We start from the raw sequence: 14,674 nt of genomic DNA, 5'->3' as shown, positions 1-14,674 counted from the left end.
ACCCAAAGAGGGGCGGGGGGCCCCAAGGGACCCAACCAAGGGATTGGGGGCACCCAAGGGGGTCGGGGACCCCAAGGGCTTAGGGGGACTCCAGGGGTTTGGGGGGCAGCCCAGCCAAGGGGGTCGGGGGGACCCCAAGGGACCCAACCAAGGGGTTGGGGGCACCCAAGGGGGTCAGGGGGACCCCAAGGGACACAGGGGTTGGAGGCACCCAAGGGGGTCAGGGGGTCCCCAAGGGACCCGACCAAGGGGTTGGGGGCACCCAAGGGGAGTCAGGGGGTCCCCAAGGGCTCAGGGGGACCCCAGGAGTTTGGGGGGCACCCCAAGGGGGGTCAGGGGGTCCCCAAGAGCTCAGGGGGATCCCAAGGGACGTGACCAAGGGGTTGGGGGCACCCAAGGGGGTCAGGGGGACCCCAAAGGACCCAGGGGTTTGGGGGGACCCCAAGGGGGTCAGGGGGACCCCAAGGGCTCCAGGGGAACCCAAGGGACCCAGGGGTTGGGGGCACCCAAGGGGGTCAGGACGTCCCCAAGGGCTCAGGGGGACCCCAGGAATTTGGGGGGCACCCAAGGGGGTCAGGGGGTCCCCAAAGGATGCAGGGGATCGGGGGCACCCCAGGGGGTCCCCAAGGGCTTGGGGGAGCCCCAAGGGACCCAGGGATTTGGGGGGGGGCACCCAAGGGGGTCCCCAAAGGGTTGGGGGGGCCCTGGGGGACCCCTGTGCTGACCCCCAGCCCCCCCCCCCCAGGCAAGGGGTGACCCCAAACTGGAGGGGACCCCGGGTGCCCCCCCCCCCCCCCCCCGTGACCTATGCAATAAAGCCCGAGCGTGGAGTGACGTCAGTGCGTGGGGGGGGGGGGGGGGGGCACGCGTGGGGGGGGGCTTGGCAGACACATGCGTGGGCTCTGCACCCCCCCCCCCAATCCCAGTGCCCCCAGTTTGGCCTCACACTGCCCCCCCCATCCCCAGTGCCCCCCAGTTTGGCCTCCCAGTGGCCTCCCAGCCATCCCAGTGCCACCCCCCCCCCCCCATCCCAGTGCTCCCAGTTTGGCTTCCTAGTGCCCCCACCCCATCCCAGTGCCCCCAGTTTGGCCTCACACTGCCCCCCCCCATCCTAGTGCCCCCAGTTTGGCCTCCCAGTGGCCTCCCAGCCATCCCAGTGCCCCCAGTTTGGCCTCCCACTGCCCCCCCCCCCATCCCAGTGCCCCAGTTTGGCCTCCCACTGCCCCCCCCCCAGCCATCCCAGTGCCCCCAGTTTGGCCTCCCACTGCCCCCCCCCCCCCCCAATCCCAGTGCTCCCAGTTTCCCCTCCCAGTTCAGGCCACAGCCAGCAGCGGGGGCAGAGGTTTATTCTGTACAAAAGCCCCCCCAAAACCCTCGGGGGGGGGGGGAGGGATCGCGACCCCCAAAACCCACGTGCGGGGGGGTGGGGGGAGGGGCAGTAAAGTGGTCAAAGTGCAGGGGGGGGGAGGGGGGCCCGGACGCCTGGGTCCCCCCAGGGGTGGGGGGGTGTTTTTTGGGGGGGGTCGTGCTGGCTTCAGCCCCCTCCCCCCCATCCCCTCCCAGTGACGCTACTGGCCTTAACTGGAAATGGGTCACTGGGAGGAACTGGGGGGGGGGGGGAGGTGAGGGGACCCAGGCGTCCAGGGGTGCCCCCACCCCCAAATTCTCTCCAAAAAGGGGGGGGGGGGGTGTGGTGCAGTGGTTGGGGGGGGCACCCGGACGCCTGGGTCCCCCCGTGTTGTGCTTTAAACCAGCCCCGGGGGGCCCGGGGAATAAATATTTACAAGGGGGGGGGGACGACCCCCACGGAGGGGGCACCCAGGGGTGCGGGGGGGACCCAGGGGTCCGGGGGGGCACCCAGGGGTCCGAGGAGGGGACCCAGGGGTGCAGGGGGGCACCCAGGGGTGCAGGGAGGGGACCCAGGCATTTGGGGGGCACCCAGGCATCCCAGCCGGGTCCTAGTGCTGGATCCCAGGGCTGGATCCCAGGGCTGGATCCCGGTGCTAACGGCAGATCCCGGGGCCGGCTTTCGGGGCTGGATCCTGCTGCCACATCCCGGGGCTGGACCCCAGTGCCAGATCTTGGTGCTGGATCCCTGTACTGGATCCCCAGGGGCAGATGCCACGGCCAGATCTTGGTGCTGGATCTCAGTGCTGGATCCCGGTGCCAGATGCCATGGCCAGATCTCGGTGCTGGATCCCAGTGCCAGATCCCATGGCCAGGTCTTGGTGCCGGATCTCAGTGCTGGATCCCGGTGCCAGATGCCATGGCCAGATCTCGGTGCTGGATCCCGGTGCCAGATCCCATGGCCAGATCTCGGTGCTGGATCCCAGTGCCAGATCCCATGCCAGGTCTTGGTGCCGGATCTCAGTGCTGGACCCCAGTGCCAGATCTTGGTGCTGGATCCTGTACTGGATCCCAGGGGCAGATGCCACGGCCAGGTCTTGGTGCTGGATCTCAGTGCTGGATCCCGGTGCCAGATGCCATGGCCAGATCTCGGTGCTGGATCCCAGTGCCAGATCCCATGGCCAGGTCTTGGTGCCGGATCTCAGTGCTGGATCCCGGTGCCAGGATGCCATGGCCAGATCTCGGTGCTGGATCCCGGTGCCAGATCCCATGGCCAGATCTCGGTGCTGGATCCCAGTGCCAGATCCCATGGCCAGGTCTTGGTGCCGGATCTCAGTGCTGGACCCCAGTGCCAGATCTTGGTGCTGGATCCCTGTACTGGATCCCAGGGGCAGATGCCACGGCCAGGTCTTGGTGCTGGATCTCAGTGCTGGATCCCGGGTGCCAGATGCCATGGCCAGATCTCGGTGCTGGATCCCAGTGCCAGATCCCATGGCCAGGTCTTGGTGCCGGATCTCAGTGCTGGATCCCGGTGCCAGATGCCATGGCCAGATCTCGGTGCTGGATCCCAGTGCCAGATCCCATGGCCAGGTCTTGGTGCCGGATCTCAGTGCTGGACCCCAGTGCCAGATCTTGGTGCTGGATCCCGGTGCTGGATCCCGGTGCCAGATGCCACGGCCAGATCTTGGTGCCGGATCTCAGTGCCAGATCCTGGTGCTGGATTCCAGGGCCAGATCCCATGGCCAGATCTTGGTGCCAGATCCCGGTGCTGGATCCCGGTGCCAGATCTCAGTGCCAGATCCTGGTGCTGGCTTCTGGTGCTGGACCCCAGTGCCAGGTTCCATGGCCAGATCTCGGTGCCGGATCCTGGTGCTGGATTCCAGTGCCAGATCCCACAGCCAAATCCTGTTGCTGCATCCCATAACCAGATCCCAGTGCCAGATCCCGGTGACCGGCTCCCAGCCCCATTTCCAGGCTGGTCCTGAACCCCGGATCTGGGATCCCAGCTCCCAGCCGCTTCTCCCGCTCGGTGTTTGGCTCCGGCCGCAGGGGCTGTGCCGGGATGGGTCGATGCCGGACCGGGCCGTGCCGGGATCCCTACAGGGCACCGTGCCAGGCCGGGGGGATCCCTACGGGGAGCCGTGCCGGATCATGCCACGCCGGGATCCTACAGAGAGCACTGTGCCAGGCCGTGCCACGCCGGGGTCCGACCAAGCACCGGACTGTGCCGTGGTCTGACTGAGCACCGTGCCGTGCTGGACCGTGTTGTGCCGGACCGTGTCCTGACTGAGCACCGTGCCGTGCCGGACCATGCCGTGCCGTGGTCCAACTGAGCACCGTGCTGTGCCCCGACCAAGCACCATGCCGTGCCGGACCGTGCCGTGCCGTGGTCCAACTGAGCACCGTGCCGTCCTGGACCATGCCGTGCCGTGGTCCGATCCGAGCACCGTGCTGTGCCCCGACCATGCCATGGTCCGACCGAGCACCGTGCCGTGCCGGACCGTGCCGTGCCGTGGTCTGACCAAGCACCGTGCCGTGCCCCGACTGAGCACCGTGCCATGCTGGACTGTGCCGTGCTGTGGTCCGACTGAGCACCGTGCCATGCCAGACCGTGCCGTGGTCCAGCAAAAGCACCGTGCCATGCCAGGACTGTGCTGTGCTGTGGTCCAACCAAGCACCGTGCCGTGCCGGACCGTGCTGTGCCATGGTCCAACTGAGCACCGTGCTGTGCCAGACTGCCATGCCATGGTCCAACCGAGCACCGTGCCGTGCCGGACCGTGCTGTGCCATGGTCCAACTGAGCACCGTGCTGTGCCAGACTGCCATGCCATGGTCCAACCGAGCACCGTGCCGTGCCGGACCGCGCCGTGATCCGACCGAAACCCCGTGCCGTACCGCGGTGCTACAGGGCGCCGTGCCGAGCCTCGTAGCGCGCCAGCAAAGCACGGAAGCGGGCGAGCTCCCGGCGGGCGGCCGCCACCTCCTGCCGCAGCGCCGCGTTCTCCCCGCTCCAGGAAGGCGGCACGCACCGAAATCTGGTTCTCCTTCAGCCGCCGCGCGTCCATTTTTTTTGGCCCGCCGCGTTGTTCTTGCTGCGCCGGCTCCAGTACTTCTCATCCTGCGGGGACCGCGACGCTGGGGTCCCCGCCGACATGGGGGTCCCCACGGATCCCGGGGTCCCCCCCCGCACCCCTGGGACCCCACTGCACCCCTGGGACCCCTCCCCGGATGCCTGGGACCCCCCCAAACACCTGGAGCCCCCCCAAGAATCCTGGGCCCCCCCCCCCCCCCGCACCCCTGGGTCCCCCCCGAACACCTCGGTTCCCCCCTGGACGCCTGGGTGCCCCCAATCACCTGCACCCCCCCCCCAAAACCTCAACCCCCCCCAAACCCCTGGGACCCCCCAGACACCTGGGTTCCCCCCCAGACCCCTGGGACCCCCCTGGGACCCCCCCAGATTCCTGGGTCCCCCCCAACACCTGGGTCCCCCCCAGACCCCTGGGACCCCCCCCTGGACCCCTGGGACCCCCCCAGACCCCTGGGTCCCCCCAGAACACCTGGGTCCCCCCCAAGACCCGTGGGACCCCCGGATTCCTGGGTGTCCCCCCCCAAGACCCCTGGAACCCCCCCTGGACCCCTGGGTCCCCCCCAACACCCCTGGGACCCCCCTGGACCCCCCAGACCCCTGCATCACCCCCCAAGACCTGTGGGACGCCCCAGATTCCTGGGTCCCCCCCCCAGACCCCTGGGACCCCCTGGAGCCCTGGGACCCCCCCAGACCCCTGGGACCCCCCCCTGGACCCCTGGGTCCCCCCCAACACCCCTGGGACCCCCCTGGACCCCCCAGACCCCTGCATCACCCCCCAAGACCCGTGGGACGCCCCAGATTCCTGGGTCCCCCCCCCAGACCCCTGGGACCCCCTGGGACCCCCTGGAGCCCTGGGACCCCCCCAGACCCCTGGGACCCCCCCTGGACCCCTGGGTCCCCCCCCAACACCCCTGGGACCCCCCTGGACCCCCCAGACCCCTGCATCACCCCCCAAGACCTGTGGGACGCCCCAGATTCCTGGGTCCCCCCCCAGACCCCTGGGACCCCCCAGAGCCCTGGGACCCCCCCAACACCCCTGGGACCTCCCTGGACCCCCCAGACCCCTGCATCACCCCCCAAGACCTGTGGGATGCCCCAGATTCCTGGGTGTCCCCCCGGACCCCTGGGACCCCCTGCACCCCTGGGACCCCCCCGGACCCCTGGGACCCCCCCCGGGCCCCTGGGACCCCCCCGATTCCTGCCCCCCCCCACCTTCTGCTCCTCGGGGACGTGAACCTTCCGGGCCTTCCTGGCGATGGGCTGGGGTCTCAGCTCGTCCTGGGAGAAGCGGAGCCGCCGGGGGTCGAAGGGGCCCCCCCCGGCCCCCCCCAGCGCCTCCGCCTCCAGCAGCGGCTCCCCCGGTGCCGGGGGGGTGGGGGGGCCCCGGGGGGGGCCGGGGGCTGCGGGGGGAGGGCGATAGAGTCGCGATAGGGTCGCGATCCGGCTGGGAGAGGAGTGGGGGGGGGGCGCAGCGCGCTGGGGAGGGGCAATGAGGAAAGTGCTGTCGCGATAGGGTCGCGATCCCGCTGGCAGAGGCCGCGGCGCGCTGGGGAGGGGCGATGAGGAAAGTGCTGTCGGGATAGAAGGTGCCTATTGCAATGCGGGGGGGGGTGTGTGTCGTGATGTGGTTGGGTATTGGGGGTGGCTGTTGCAATGCAGGGGGGGATCGGGGGGTTATCGCGATGGGAGAGGCCGCATAGGGGGCTCTATCGCGACACGGCGTCCCTCCCCGGACGCCTGGGTGCCCCCCCCCCCCACGCGTGGGTCCCCCCCCGGGTGCCTGGGTGCCCCCTCCCCGCGTGGGTGCCCCCCCCCCGCAGGGATCCCCCTCCCCGGACACCTGGGCGCCCCCCCCCCACGCGTGGGTCCCCCCCCGGGACACCTGGGTGCCCCCCCCTCCCCCCGTCGGTCCCCCCCCAGGTTCCTGGGTGCCCCCTCCCCGCGTGGGTGCCCCCCCCCCGCAGGGATCCCCCTCCCTGGGTGCCCCCCCACCCGCAGGGATCCCCCCCCCCCGGACACCTGGGTGCCCCCCCCCCACGCGTGGGTCCCCCCCCGGGTGCCTGGGTGCCCCCTCCCCGCGTGGGTGCCCCCCCCCGCAGGGATCCCCCTCCCTGGGTGCCCCCCCCACCCGCAGGGACCCCCCCCCCCCGGACACCTGGGTGCCCCCCCCCCACGCGTGGGTCCCCCCCCGGGTGCCTGGGTGCCCCCTCCCCGCGTGGGTGCCTCCCCCCCCGCAGGGATCCCCCTCCCTGGGTGCCCCCCCCACCCGCAGGGACCCCCCCCCCGGACACCTGGGTGCCCCCCCCCCACGCGTGGGTCCCCCCCCCGGGTGCCTGGGTGCCCCCTCCCCGCGTGGGTGCCTCCCCCCCCGCAGGGATCCCCCTCCCCGGGTTCCTGGGCGCCCCCCCGCCCCCCTTGGGTCCCCCCCTCCCCCCCGGGTGCCACCCACCGGTGGGTCTCGCGTGGGCGGGGGGGGGCTCGGGGCTGGGGGGCAGCCCGTGCTCCCGCAGGAATTCATCCAGATCCACGTATTCCAGCTCCCCCGCGGCGCCGGGCCGTTCCCACGGGGGGGGCCCCACGCAGGCCCCGCGGCACGCGCCCGCCTCCTCCATGCTGCCACGGACACGTCACCGCGCGTGGGGGGGGGGGCGGGGCCGGGGGACGCCGCGGGGGCCCCCCTGTCCCCTCCCCCCACCGCCCCCCGCCGTTATTTCCCCCCGGGGGGGGGGGGGGGGGGCACGTGAGCGGCCGCACGTGACGGCGCCACACGCGTGGGGGACACGCGTGGGGTGGGGGGGGCGGCGCACGTGCGGCGCTCACGTGGGAGCTGCCGCCCCCACGTGCGCCCTGGGCTCGGGACGGACCCACGGGGGGGGGAGGGGGGGGGGACACGACACGGGACCCCCCCCCCCCCCCCACGGAACCCACGCGAGGGGTGGGAGGGGACCCGGGCGTCCCGGGGGGGGGCGGGGGGGGGGGGACCCGATCCTGATCCCTGGTTTTGCCCCACGCGCCCCCCGCGGTGTCAGCGGGGGGGGGTCCCCGAATCTCCCCCCCCCCCCCCGGTCCTGGGGCTCCGCAGGGTCCCGGTGCCCCCCCCCGGCTCCCTGTTCCCCCCCCCAGGGTCCCTGTGCCCCCCCCGCGTCCCTGTGCCCCCCGGGTCCCTGTGCCCCCCCCCGGCTCCCTGCGCCCCCCCGGGTCCCTGTGCCCCCCCCGTGTCCCTGTGCCCCCCCCCGTGTCCCTGCACCCCCCCCGGGTCCCTGTGCCCCCTCGGCTCCTGGTGCCCCCCCCGGGTCCCTGAGCCCCCCCCCCCGGTCCCTGTGCCCCCCCCCGGGTCCCGGTGCCCCCCCCGTGTCCCTGCGCCCCAGGGTCCCTGTGCCCCCCCCCGGCTCCTGGTGCTCCCCCCGTGTCCCTGCGACCCCCGGTTCCTGTGCCCCCCCGTGTCCCTGTGCCCCCCCAGGGTCCCTGCGCCCCCACCGTGTCCCTGTGCCCCCCCCGGTCCCTGTGCCCCCCCCCCCAGGGTCCCTGTGCCCCCCCAGGGTCCCTGTGCCTCCCGTGTCCCTGTGCCCCCCCCCCGTGTCCCCGCGCCCCCCCCCCCGGTCCCTGCGCCCCCCCCGGGTCCCGGTGCCCCCCGCCCCGGTGCCGACCTGCCGCCCCGCCGTGCCCTCGGCATGAGCCGCCCGCGGGGGCGCTGCGCGCCCCCCCGAGGGGCGTGACCTCGCCGAGCCACGCCCCCCCGCCCCGGCGCTGCGCCTATCCCCGCCCGCCCTCCCTGCGAGCCACGCCCCTCTCCCCGCCCACCGGCCCGCGGCGCGGGGCGGGGCTTGCCCAGGCCCCGCCTCCTGGGCGCACGTTGCGCTCCTCTCATTGGCTCCCCCCGCCTCATTCCCCCCCCCTCCAATCCCCGCCCTCGCTGGCAGGTGTCGCCCCGCCCCTCCCCGCAAAGTGCGGAGCTCCTCCCCTCCCTCAGGCCCCGCCCCCTGTCGCCGGCCGCAGCCAATAGAGGCGCGGGGGGCGGGGCCAGCGGTCATGCGGCGCGGCCATGGGCGCCGTGCGGGGGCGGGGGGAGGGGGTGGGGGGCTGACCTAGATTTAACCAATGGGGCGGCGCGGGGTGGGCGGGGCCTGACCCAGTTTTGGCCAATAGGGGCGGGCGCGGGGGGCGAGGCCTGAGGGGCCGCGAGCACGTGGGGCCGCACGTGCCCGCCCGGGGGCGGGGGGGGGGGGCGGGCGAGCTCTTAAAGGGGCCGCGCTCTTAAAGGGGCCGCGCTCTTAAAGGGGCCGCGCTCTTAAAGGGGCCGCGACCGGGAGGGCGGGGCGGGACCCCGGTGTCCGGGACCACCCTGAAGGGGGCGCACACGTTCCCGCGGGGAACCCCACGACCCCCCCCCGCCCCGTGACGAGGTACCGGGCGGTGACGTCACCGTCCCCAGCCCCCCCGGGGGGGGGGGACGCGGCGCCCGGCGCCCCCGTCCTCACGGCTCCCCGCGGGGCGTGTCGTCATTTCCGGCCCAGGGAGGTGTCACCTCCAAATCCTCGCCTCTGATTGGCCGGGAGCAGCACCCTGCCCTCCCCGCCCGGCGGCCATCTTTGAAATGGGCGCTGAGGGGCACGGGCCGCCATCTTGTGTGCGGGCGCCCCCCCCTTCTCCTCCCCGGGCGCCATCTTGGGTGCGGGCAGCCGCTGCCATCTTGTCTCGGGCGCCGTTCGGCGCCGGGCAGCGGCCGCCATCTTGGCCGGGGGAGGAGGCTGCCGCGGCGCCATCTTTAGTGTGGGCAACACCGCCCACACCCCTCCCTCCTCCATTCTCGCCCCTCCCGTCGCCGCTCTGCGGGGTCTCCGTGACCCCCCCACGTCCCGCGTGGGGTGTGCGGGGGTGTCCCGGTGTCCCGGGGCCTGGGGGTCCGTGTGTCCCCCCCCCCCGGCCTCCTCCGCGGTATCGCAAAGGATTGTGGGGCGGGGCTGGCGTCACGTGGCCCCGGCCGGGGGGTTCCGGCTCCGGCGGGGGGAGGCGCGTCCGGCCAGGCCCGTCCGTGCGGGGCTCCAGGGCGGCCCCGGCCCCGCACCCCCGCACCCCCCGGCCCAGCACCCCCCCTCCCCGGGACCCCCCGGCCCAGCCCCGGCCCCGGCCCCGCCCCCCCCGGCCCCGGACGGACGGGTCTGGTTCACCCCCAGGTGAGTGACCCCCTCCCCCATCGCTCCCGGGGCACCCCCAGCCCCCGGCCCCGTGTCCCCCCCCCGGGGGTCTTGACCCCCCTCCGCCAGCCCCCCGGGGCTGAGGGACCCCCATACCCCCCCCCCAGGGCGAGCTGCGCCCCGTTAACCCCCCACAGGAGCCCGTGGAGACCCCCTAGCCCCCCCGAAAAAAGCCGAGGGCACCCCCTAACCCAGCCCCACATCCCGCCTCTGGGTTCTTCCCATCCCTCATCCACCTCCTACCCCCCAAAAAAGCCGAAGGGACCCCATAACGCAGCCCTAATCACACCTCAGGGCTCTTCCCGTCCTTCATCCACCCCCTGCACCCCCAAAAAAGCTGAGGGGACCCCATAACCCAGCCCTAATCACACGTCAGGGCTCTTCCCATCCTTCATCCACCCCCTGCACCCCCAAAAAGCCGAGGGGACCCCATAACCCAGCCCTAATCACACCTCAGGACTCTTCCCATCCTTCATCCACCCCCTGCACCCCCAAAAAGCCGAGGGGACCCCATAACCCAGCCCTAATCACACTTCAGGGCTCTTCCCGTCCTTCATCCACCCCCTGCACCCCCAAAAAGCCGAGGGGACCCCATAACCCAGCCCTAAGCCCACCTCTGGGCTCTTCCCATCCTTCATCCACCCTCTGCACCCCAAAAAAAGTTGAGGGGACCCCCTAACCCAGCCCCACATCCTGCCTCTGGGCTTTTCCCACACCCCATCCACCTCCTGCACCCAAAAAGCTGAGGGGACCCCATAACCCAGCCCCACATCCTGCCTCTGGGCTCCTCCCGCACCCCATCCACCCCCTGCACCCCCAAAAAGCCGAGGGGACCCCATAACCCAGCCCTAATCCTGCCTCTGGGCTCCTCCCGCACCCCATCCACCCCCTGCACCCCCAAAAAGCCGAGGGGACCCCATAACCCAGCCCTAATCCTGCCTCTGGGCTCCTCCCAGGCCCAGGGGACTCCCCCAACCCCCCCCCCCCCCCAGGTCGCAGCCCCCCCCCCTCCCCGGGCGGAGATGGAAGCCAACATCAGCGACGAGAGCGTCCACTTCCAGAGCTATCCCTTCGACTTCCTCGAGTTCCTCAACCACCAGCGCTTCGAGCCCATGGAGCCCTACGGCCATGAGCACCCCAAAACCCTGCCCGCCCTCCCCTGCCCCCAGCCCCCCTTCGACTACCCCCCACCTCCCGGCGCCCCCCCCTTCGACCGCCCCCCCGCTGCCAAGCACAAGGACTTCAAGGCAGAAAGTGGCGCCTCGTCTTCCTCCTCCTCCTCCTCCTCCTCTTCCTCCTCCCAGCCAAAAAAGGCAGAGGGCAGCGTGGGGGTGCAAGCGGGGGCCCCCCCGTACCCCAGCCCGGCTGTGCCCCCCCCACCGCAGCCTCTTTTCGAGGCCGCCGGCGCCTTCAACGCACCCCAATGGGGCATCGTGGACCTCTCCAGCCACCAGCACCTTTTCGGGGGGCTGAAACGGGGCGGGACGGTGGCGGTGGCAACGGGGGCGGCGGCGGTGGGGACCCCGGCGGCCCCCCCAGCCCCTCCGGAGGCGGCGTCGAAGGAGGAGAAGAGTTATTTCCGCCGGCTGAAGTATTTCATGGAGCGACGCTTCCCCTGCGGCGTCTGCCAGAAGTCTTTCAAGCAGTCGTCCCACCTGGTGCAGCACATGCTGGTGCACAGCGGCGAGCGGCCCTACGAGTGCGGCACCTGCGGCCGCACCTACAACCACGTCTCCAGTCTCATCCGCCACCGACGCTGCCACAAGGAAGCTGCTGAGGATGGCAGTGCCGCCGGCGTCGCCCCTGCGGCGGTGGCCACCACCTCCGGGGTCATGCCAGCACCCAACGGGGCCAGCGGGGTCTTGCCGGCGCCCAATGGAGTCAACCCGTTGGCCAACGTCAACGCGGCGCCCAACGGAGTCAACGCGGCACCCAACGGGGTCAACCTGGCGGCGAGCGGGGTCATGCCGGCGCCCAACGGGGTCAACGCGGCGCCCAACGGGGTCAACGCGGCGCCCAACGGCATCAACGCGGCGCTGAGCGGGGTCATCCCGGCGCCCACCGGGGCCGCCGCGGCACTGAGCGGCATCATCCCGGCGCCCGGCGGGGTCATCCCGGCGCCCGGCGGCGTCATCCTGGCGCCGAGCGGGGTCATCCCGGCGCCCGGCGGGGTCACTTTGGCGCCTGGCGGCACCGCCCCGGCGCCCAGCGGCACCGCCCCAGACGGCCCCTTCACCTGCTCGCTGTGCTGGAAGGTCTTCAAGAAGCCGAGCCACCTCCACCAGCACCAGATCATCCACACCGGCGAGAAGCCCTTCACCTGCTCGGTGTGCACCAAGAGCTTCAACCGGCGCGAGAGCCTCACCCGCCACGTCAAGACTCACTCAGGGCTGCTGCGGGTGCCCTGCGCCGTCTGCGGGAAGGAATTCCGGGATCCGGCGTACCTGCTGCGGCACCAAGCCGCCCACAGCGGCCAGCGCCCCGACTACAAGTGTGAGATCTGCGGCAAAGCCTACGCCGCCCCGCAGAGCCTGCTGCGGCACCGGCAGGTCCACGCCGGCCCCAAGGCCGGCGCAGCGACGTACCCCGGCGGCGTCCCCAAGGGAACGACGACGGCGGCGGTGCCGGTGTTCCCCGGCGCTTACGCAGCGCCGGAGGGAGAGGCGAAGGCGGGCGACGGCGCCGGGGGCTTCTTGTCCCCGCCGCCGGCCACGCTGCTGGCTCCAGGGAAGAGTTTCGGCTGCGGCATCTGCGGGCGGGCATTCGGCCGGCGGGAGACGCTGAAGCGGCACGAGCGGATCCACACCGGGGAGAAGCCGCACCAGTGCGCCGTCTGCGGCAAGCGCTTCCGCGAGTCCTTCCACCTCAGCAAGCACCACGTGGTGCACACCCGCGAGCGGCCCTACAAGTGCGAGCTCTGCGGCAAAGCCTTCGGCTACCCCCAGAGCCTGACCCGGCACAAGCAGATCCACCGCTTGCCGCTGCCTTGCGGGTTGGGGGGTGCCGGGACCCCCCCCGAGGGGCTGAGCTACGGCTGCGGCGAATGCGGCGAGCGTTTCCCTGATCTCTTCCGCGCCGTCAACCACAAGGAAGCCCACGCCGGGGAGAAACCCTACGGCTGCGACGCCTGCGGCAAAGCTTTCGGCTTCATCGAGAACCTGATGTGGCACAAGCTGGTTCACCAAGCCGCCCCCGAGCGGCTGCTGCCCGAGGGGGGGCCGCCGGCCGAGAGCGGGCTGCAGCCCCCCGAGGAGCACCCGGTAGTGCCGAGCGGCGAGCGTTTCACCTGCGGCACCTGCGGGCAGAGCTTCAAGCATTTCTTGGGGCTGGTGACCCACAAGTACGTCCACCTGGTGCGGCGGACGCTGGCCTGCGGCGTCTGCGGGCAGAGCTTCGCCGGCGCCTACGACCTGCTGCTGCACCGGCGCCGGCACCTGCAGAAACGCCATTTCGGTTGTTCGGTTTGCGGGAAGCGGTTTTGGGAAGCGGCGCTGCTGATGCGGCACCAGCGCTGCCACACCGAGGAGCGGCCTTACCGCTGCGCCGTCTGCGGCCGCGGTTTCCTGCGCTCCTGGTACCTGCGGCAGCACAAGGTCGTGCACACCGGCGAGCGCGCCTACAAATGCGCCCTCTGCAACAAGCGCTTCGCCCAATCCTCCAGCCTGGCCGAGCACCAACGCCTCCACGTCGTCGCCCGCCCGCAACGTTGCCAAACCTGCGGCAAAACCTTCCGGTACCGTTCCAACCTCCTGGAACACCGGCGCGTTCACCTGGGCGAGAAGGTTTACCGCTGCGAGCTTTGCGGCAAGAGCTTCTTCTACCTGTCCTCCATCCTGCGGCACCAGCGCTCGCACGACGCCCGCCGCGACCTGCGCTGCTCCGCCTGCCTCAAGCTCTTCAAGGACCCCAAATATTTCAGCAAACACCTGCAGACCCACCAGGGCGGGCGCCCCTTCAAGTGCAGCACCTGCGGCGAAGCCTTCAGGAACACCTACGGCCTCAAGAAACACCGGCACGGCCACAAGCTCGAGCGCCTGGCCGCCCTGGCGCACAAGGATGCTTGAGGAGGGGGCGCGGCGGCGGTGGCGGGGCACCCGCCGGGACGGGGAGCTGGCGGGGCTGCGGCACGGCTCGGCGTGCTGCGACGGGGATCCATCGTGGTGGAGCGGTGGGGACCGGCGCGGCTCGGCGCGGTCGCAACGCGGCTCGGCGTGGTGCAGTGGGACTCGGCACGGAGCAACGGGTCGTGGCACGGAGCAATGGGTCTTGGCGCAGCTCGGCGTGGTGCAGCGGGACTCGGCACGGAGCAACGGGTCTTGGTGCGGCTCGGCGTGGTGCGACGCAGCTTGGGAGGGGGCAACGGGGCTCGGCATGGCTCGGCGCGACGTGGCTCATCGTGGTGCGACACGGCTCGGCGCAGCTTGGCACGGCTCAGCGTGGCGCAGCGTGGCTTATTGTGGTGCGACGTGGCTTGGCACGGCTCGGTGCGATGCAATGGGGCTCGGCACGGCTCAGCGTGCTGCAACAGGGCTCGGCACGGCTCGGTGCGATGCAACGGGGCTCGGCACAGCTCGGCGTAGGGCGACAGGGCTCGGCACGGCTCGGTGCGATGCAACGGGGCTCGGCACGGCTCGGCGTAGGGCGACAGGGCTTGGCACGGCTCGGTGCGATGCAACGGGGCTCGGCACGGCTCAGCGTGCTGCAACAGGGCTCAGCACAGCTCAGCGTAGGGCAACAAGGCTCGGCACGGCTCGGCGTGCTGCAACAGGGCTTGGCACGGCTCAGCGTGCTGCAACGGGGCTCGGCACAGCTCGGTGTGGTGGAGCACAGCTCGGCGTGGTGCACTGTGGCTCATCGTGGTGCCACAGGGCTCGGCACAGCCCGGCACGGCTCGGTGCAGCTCACTGCGGTGCAACGGGGCTTGGCACGGCTCGGTGCAGCTCACTGCGGTGCAACGTGGCCCGGCACGGCTCAGCACGGCACAGCACGGCTCACGGTGATGTGCGATGGCTTGCCACGGCACGGCTCACCACAGCGTTAGGCG

General features: G+C 72.2%; 2 protein-coding genes across 2 annotated transcripts; one reads left to right on the top strand and one right to left on the bottom strand.

The window, feature by feature from the left end:
* Positions 1 to 4,249: 4,249 nt before the first annotated feature.
* Positions 4,250 to 7,047, bottom strand: LOC142596938 (D site-binding protein-like). The gene is given in 5 exon segments (XM_075727386.1): positions 4,250 to 4,351; positions 4,353 to 4,411; positions 4,414 to 4,465; positions 5,648 to 5,788; positions 6,898 to 7,047. Coding segments are annotated over 5 exon segments (504 nt in total).
* A 3,605-nt stretch (positions 7,048 to 10,652) lies between these two features.
* Positions 10,653 to 13,694, top strand: ZNF865 (zinc finger protein 865). The gene is made up of 2 exons (XM_075727385.1): positions 10,653 to 11,408; positions 11,661 to 13,694. The coding sequence occupies exons 1-2, from the start codon at positions 10,653 to 10,655 to the stop codon at positions 13,692 to 13,694; spliced, it is 2,790 nt and encodes a 929-aa protein (XP_075583500.1).
* Positions 13,695 to 14,674: the final 980 nt, after the last annotated feature.

Source organism: Pelecanus crispus, unplaced genomic scaffold (assembly GCF_030463565.1).
Source record: "Pelecanus crispus isolate bPelCri1 unplaced genomic scaffold, bPelCri1.pri SCAFFOLD_242, whole genome shotgun sequence".
Taxonomy (NCBI): Eukaryota; Metazoa; Chordata; class Aves; order Pelecaniformes; family Pelecanidae; genus Pelecanus; species Pelecanus crispus.
The sequence above is the reverse complement of the archived record's forward strand: the minus strand, read 5'-3'. Positions and strand labels throughout refer to the sequence as shown.

Coding starts and splice junctions, on each gene's coding strand:
- ZNF865 (XM_075727385.1), top strand. CDS start 10,653: ATGGAAGCCAACATCAGCGACGAGAGCGTCCACTTCCAGAGCTATCCC. Junction 11,409..11,660: donor GCCACAAGGAAGCTGCTGAG/GATGGCAGTGCC, acceptor AACGGCATCAAC/GCGGCGCTGAGCGGGGTCAT.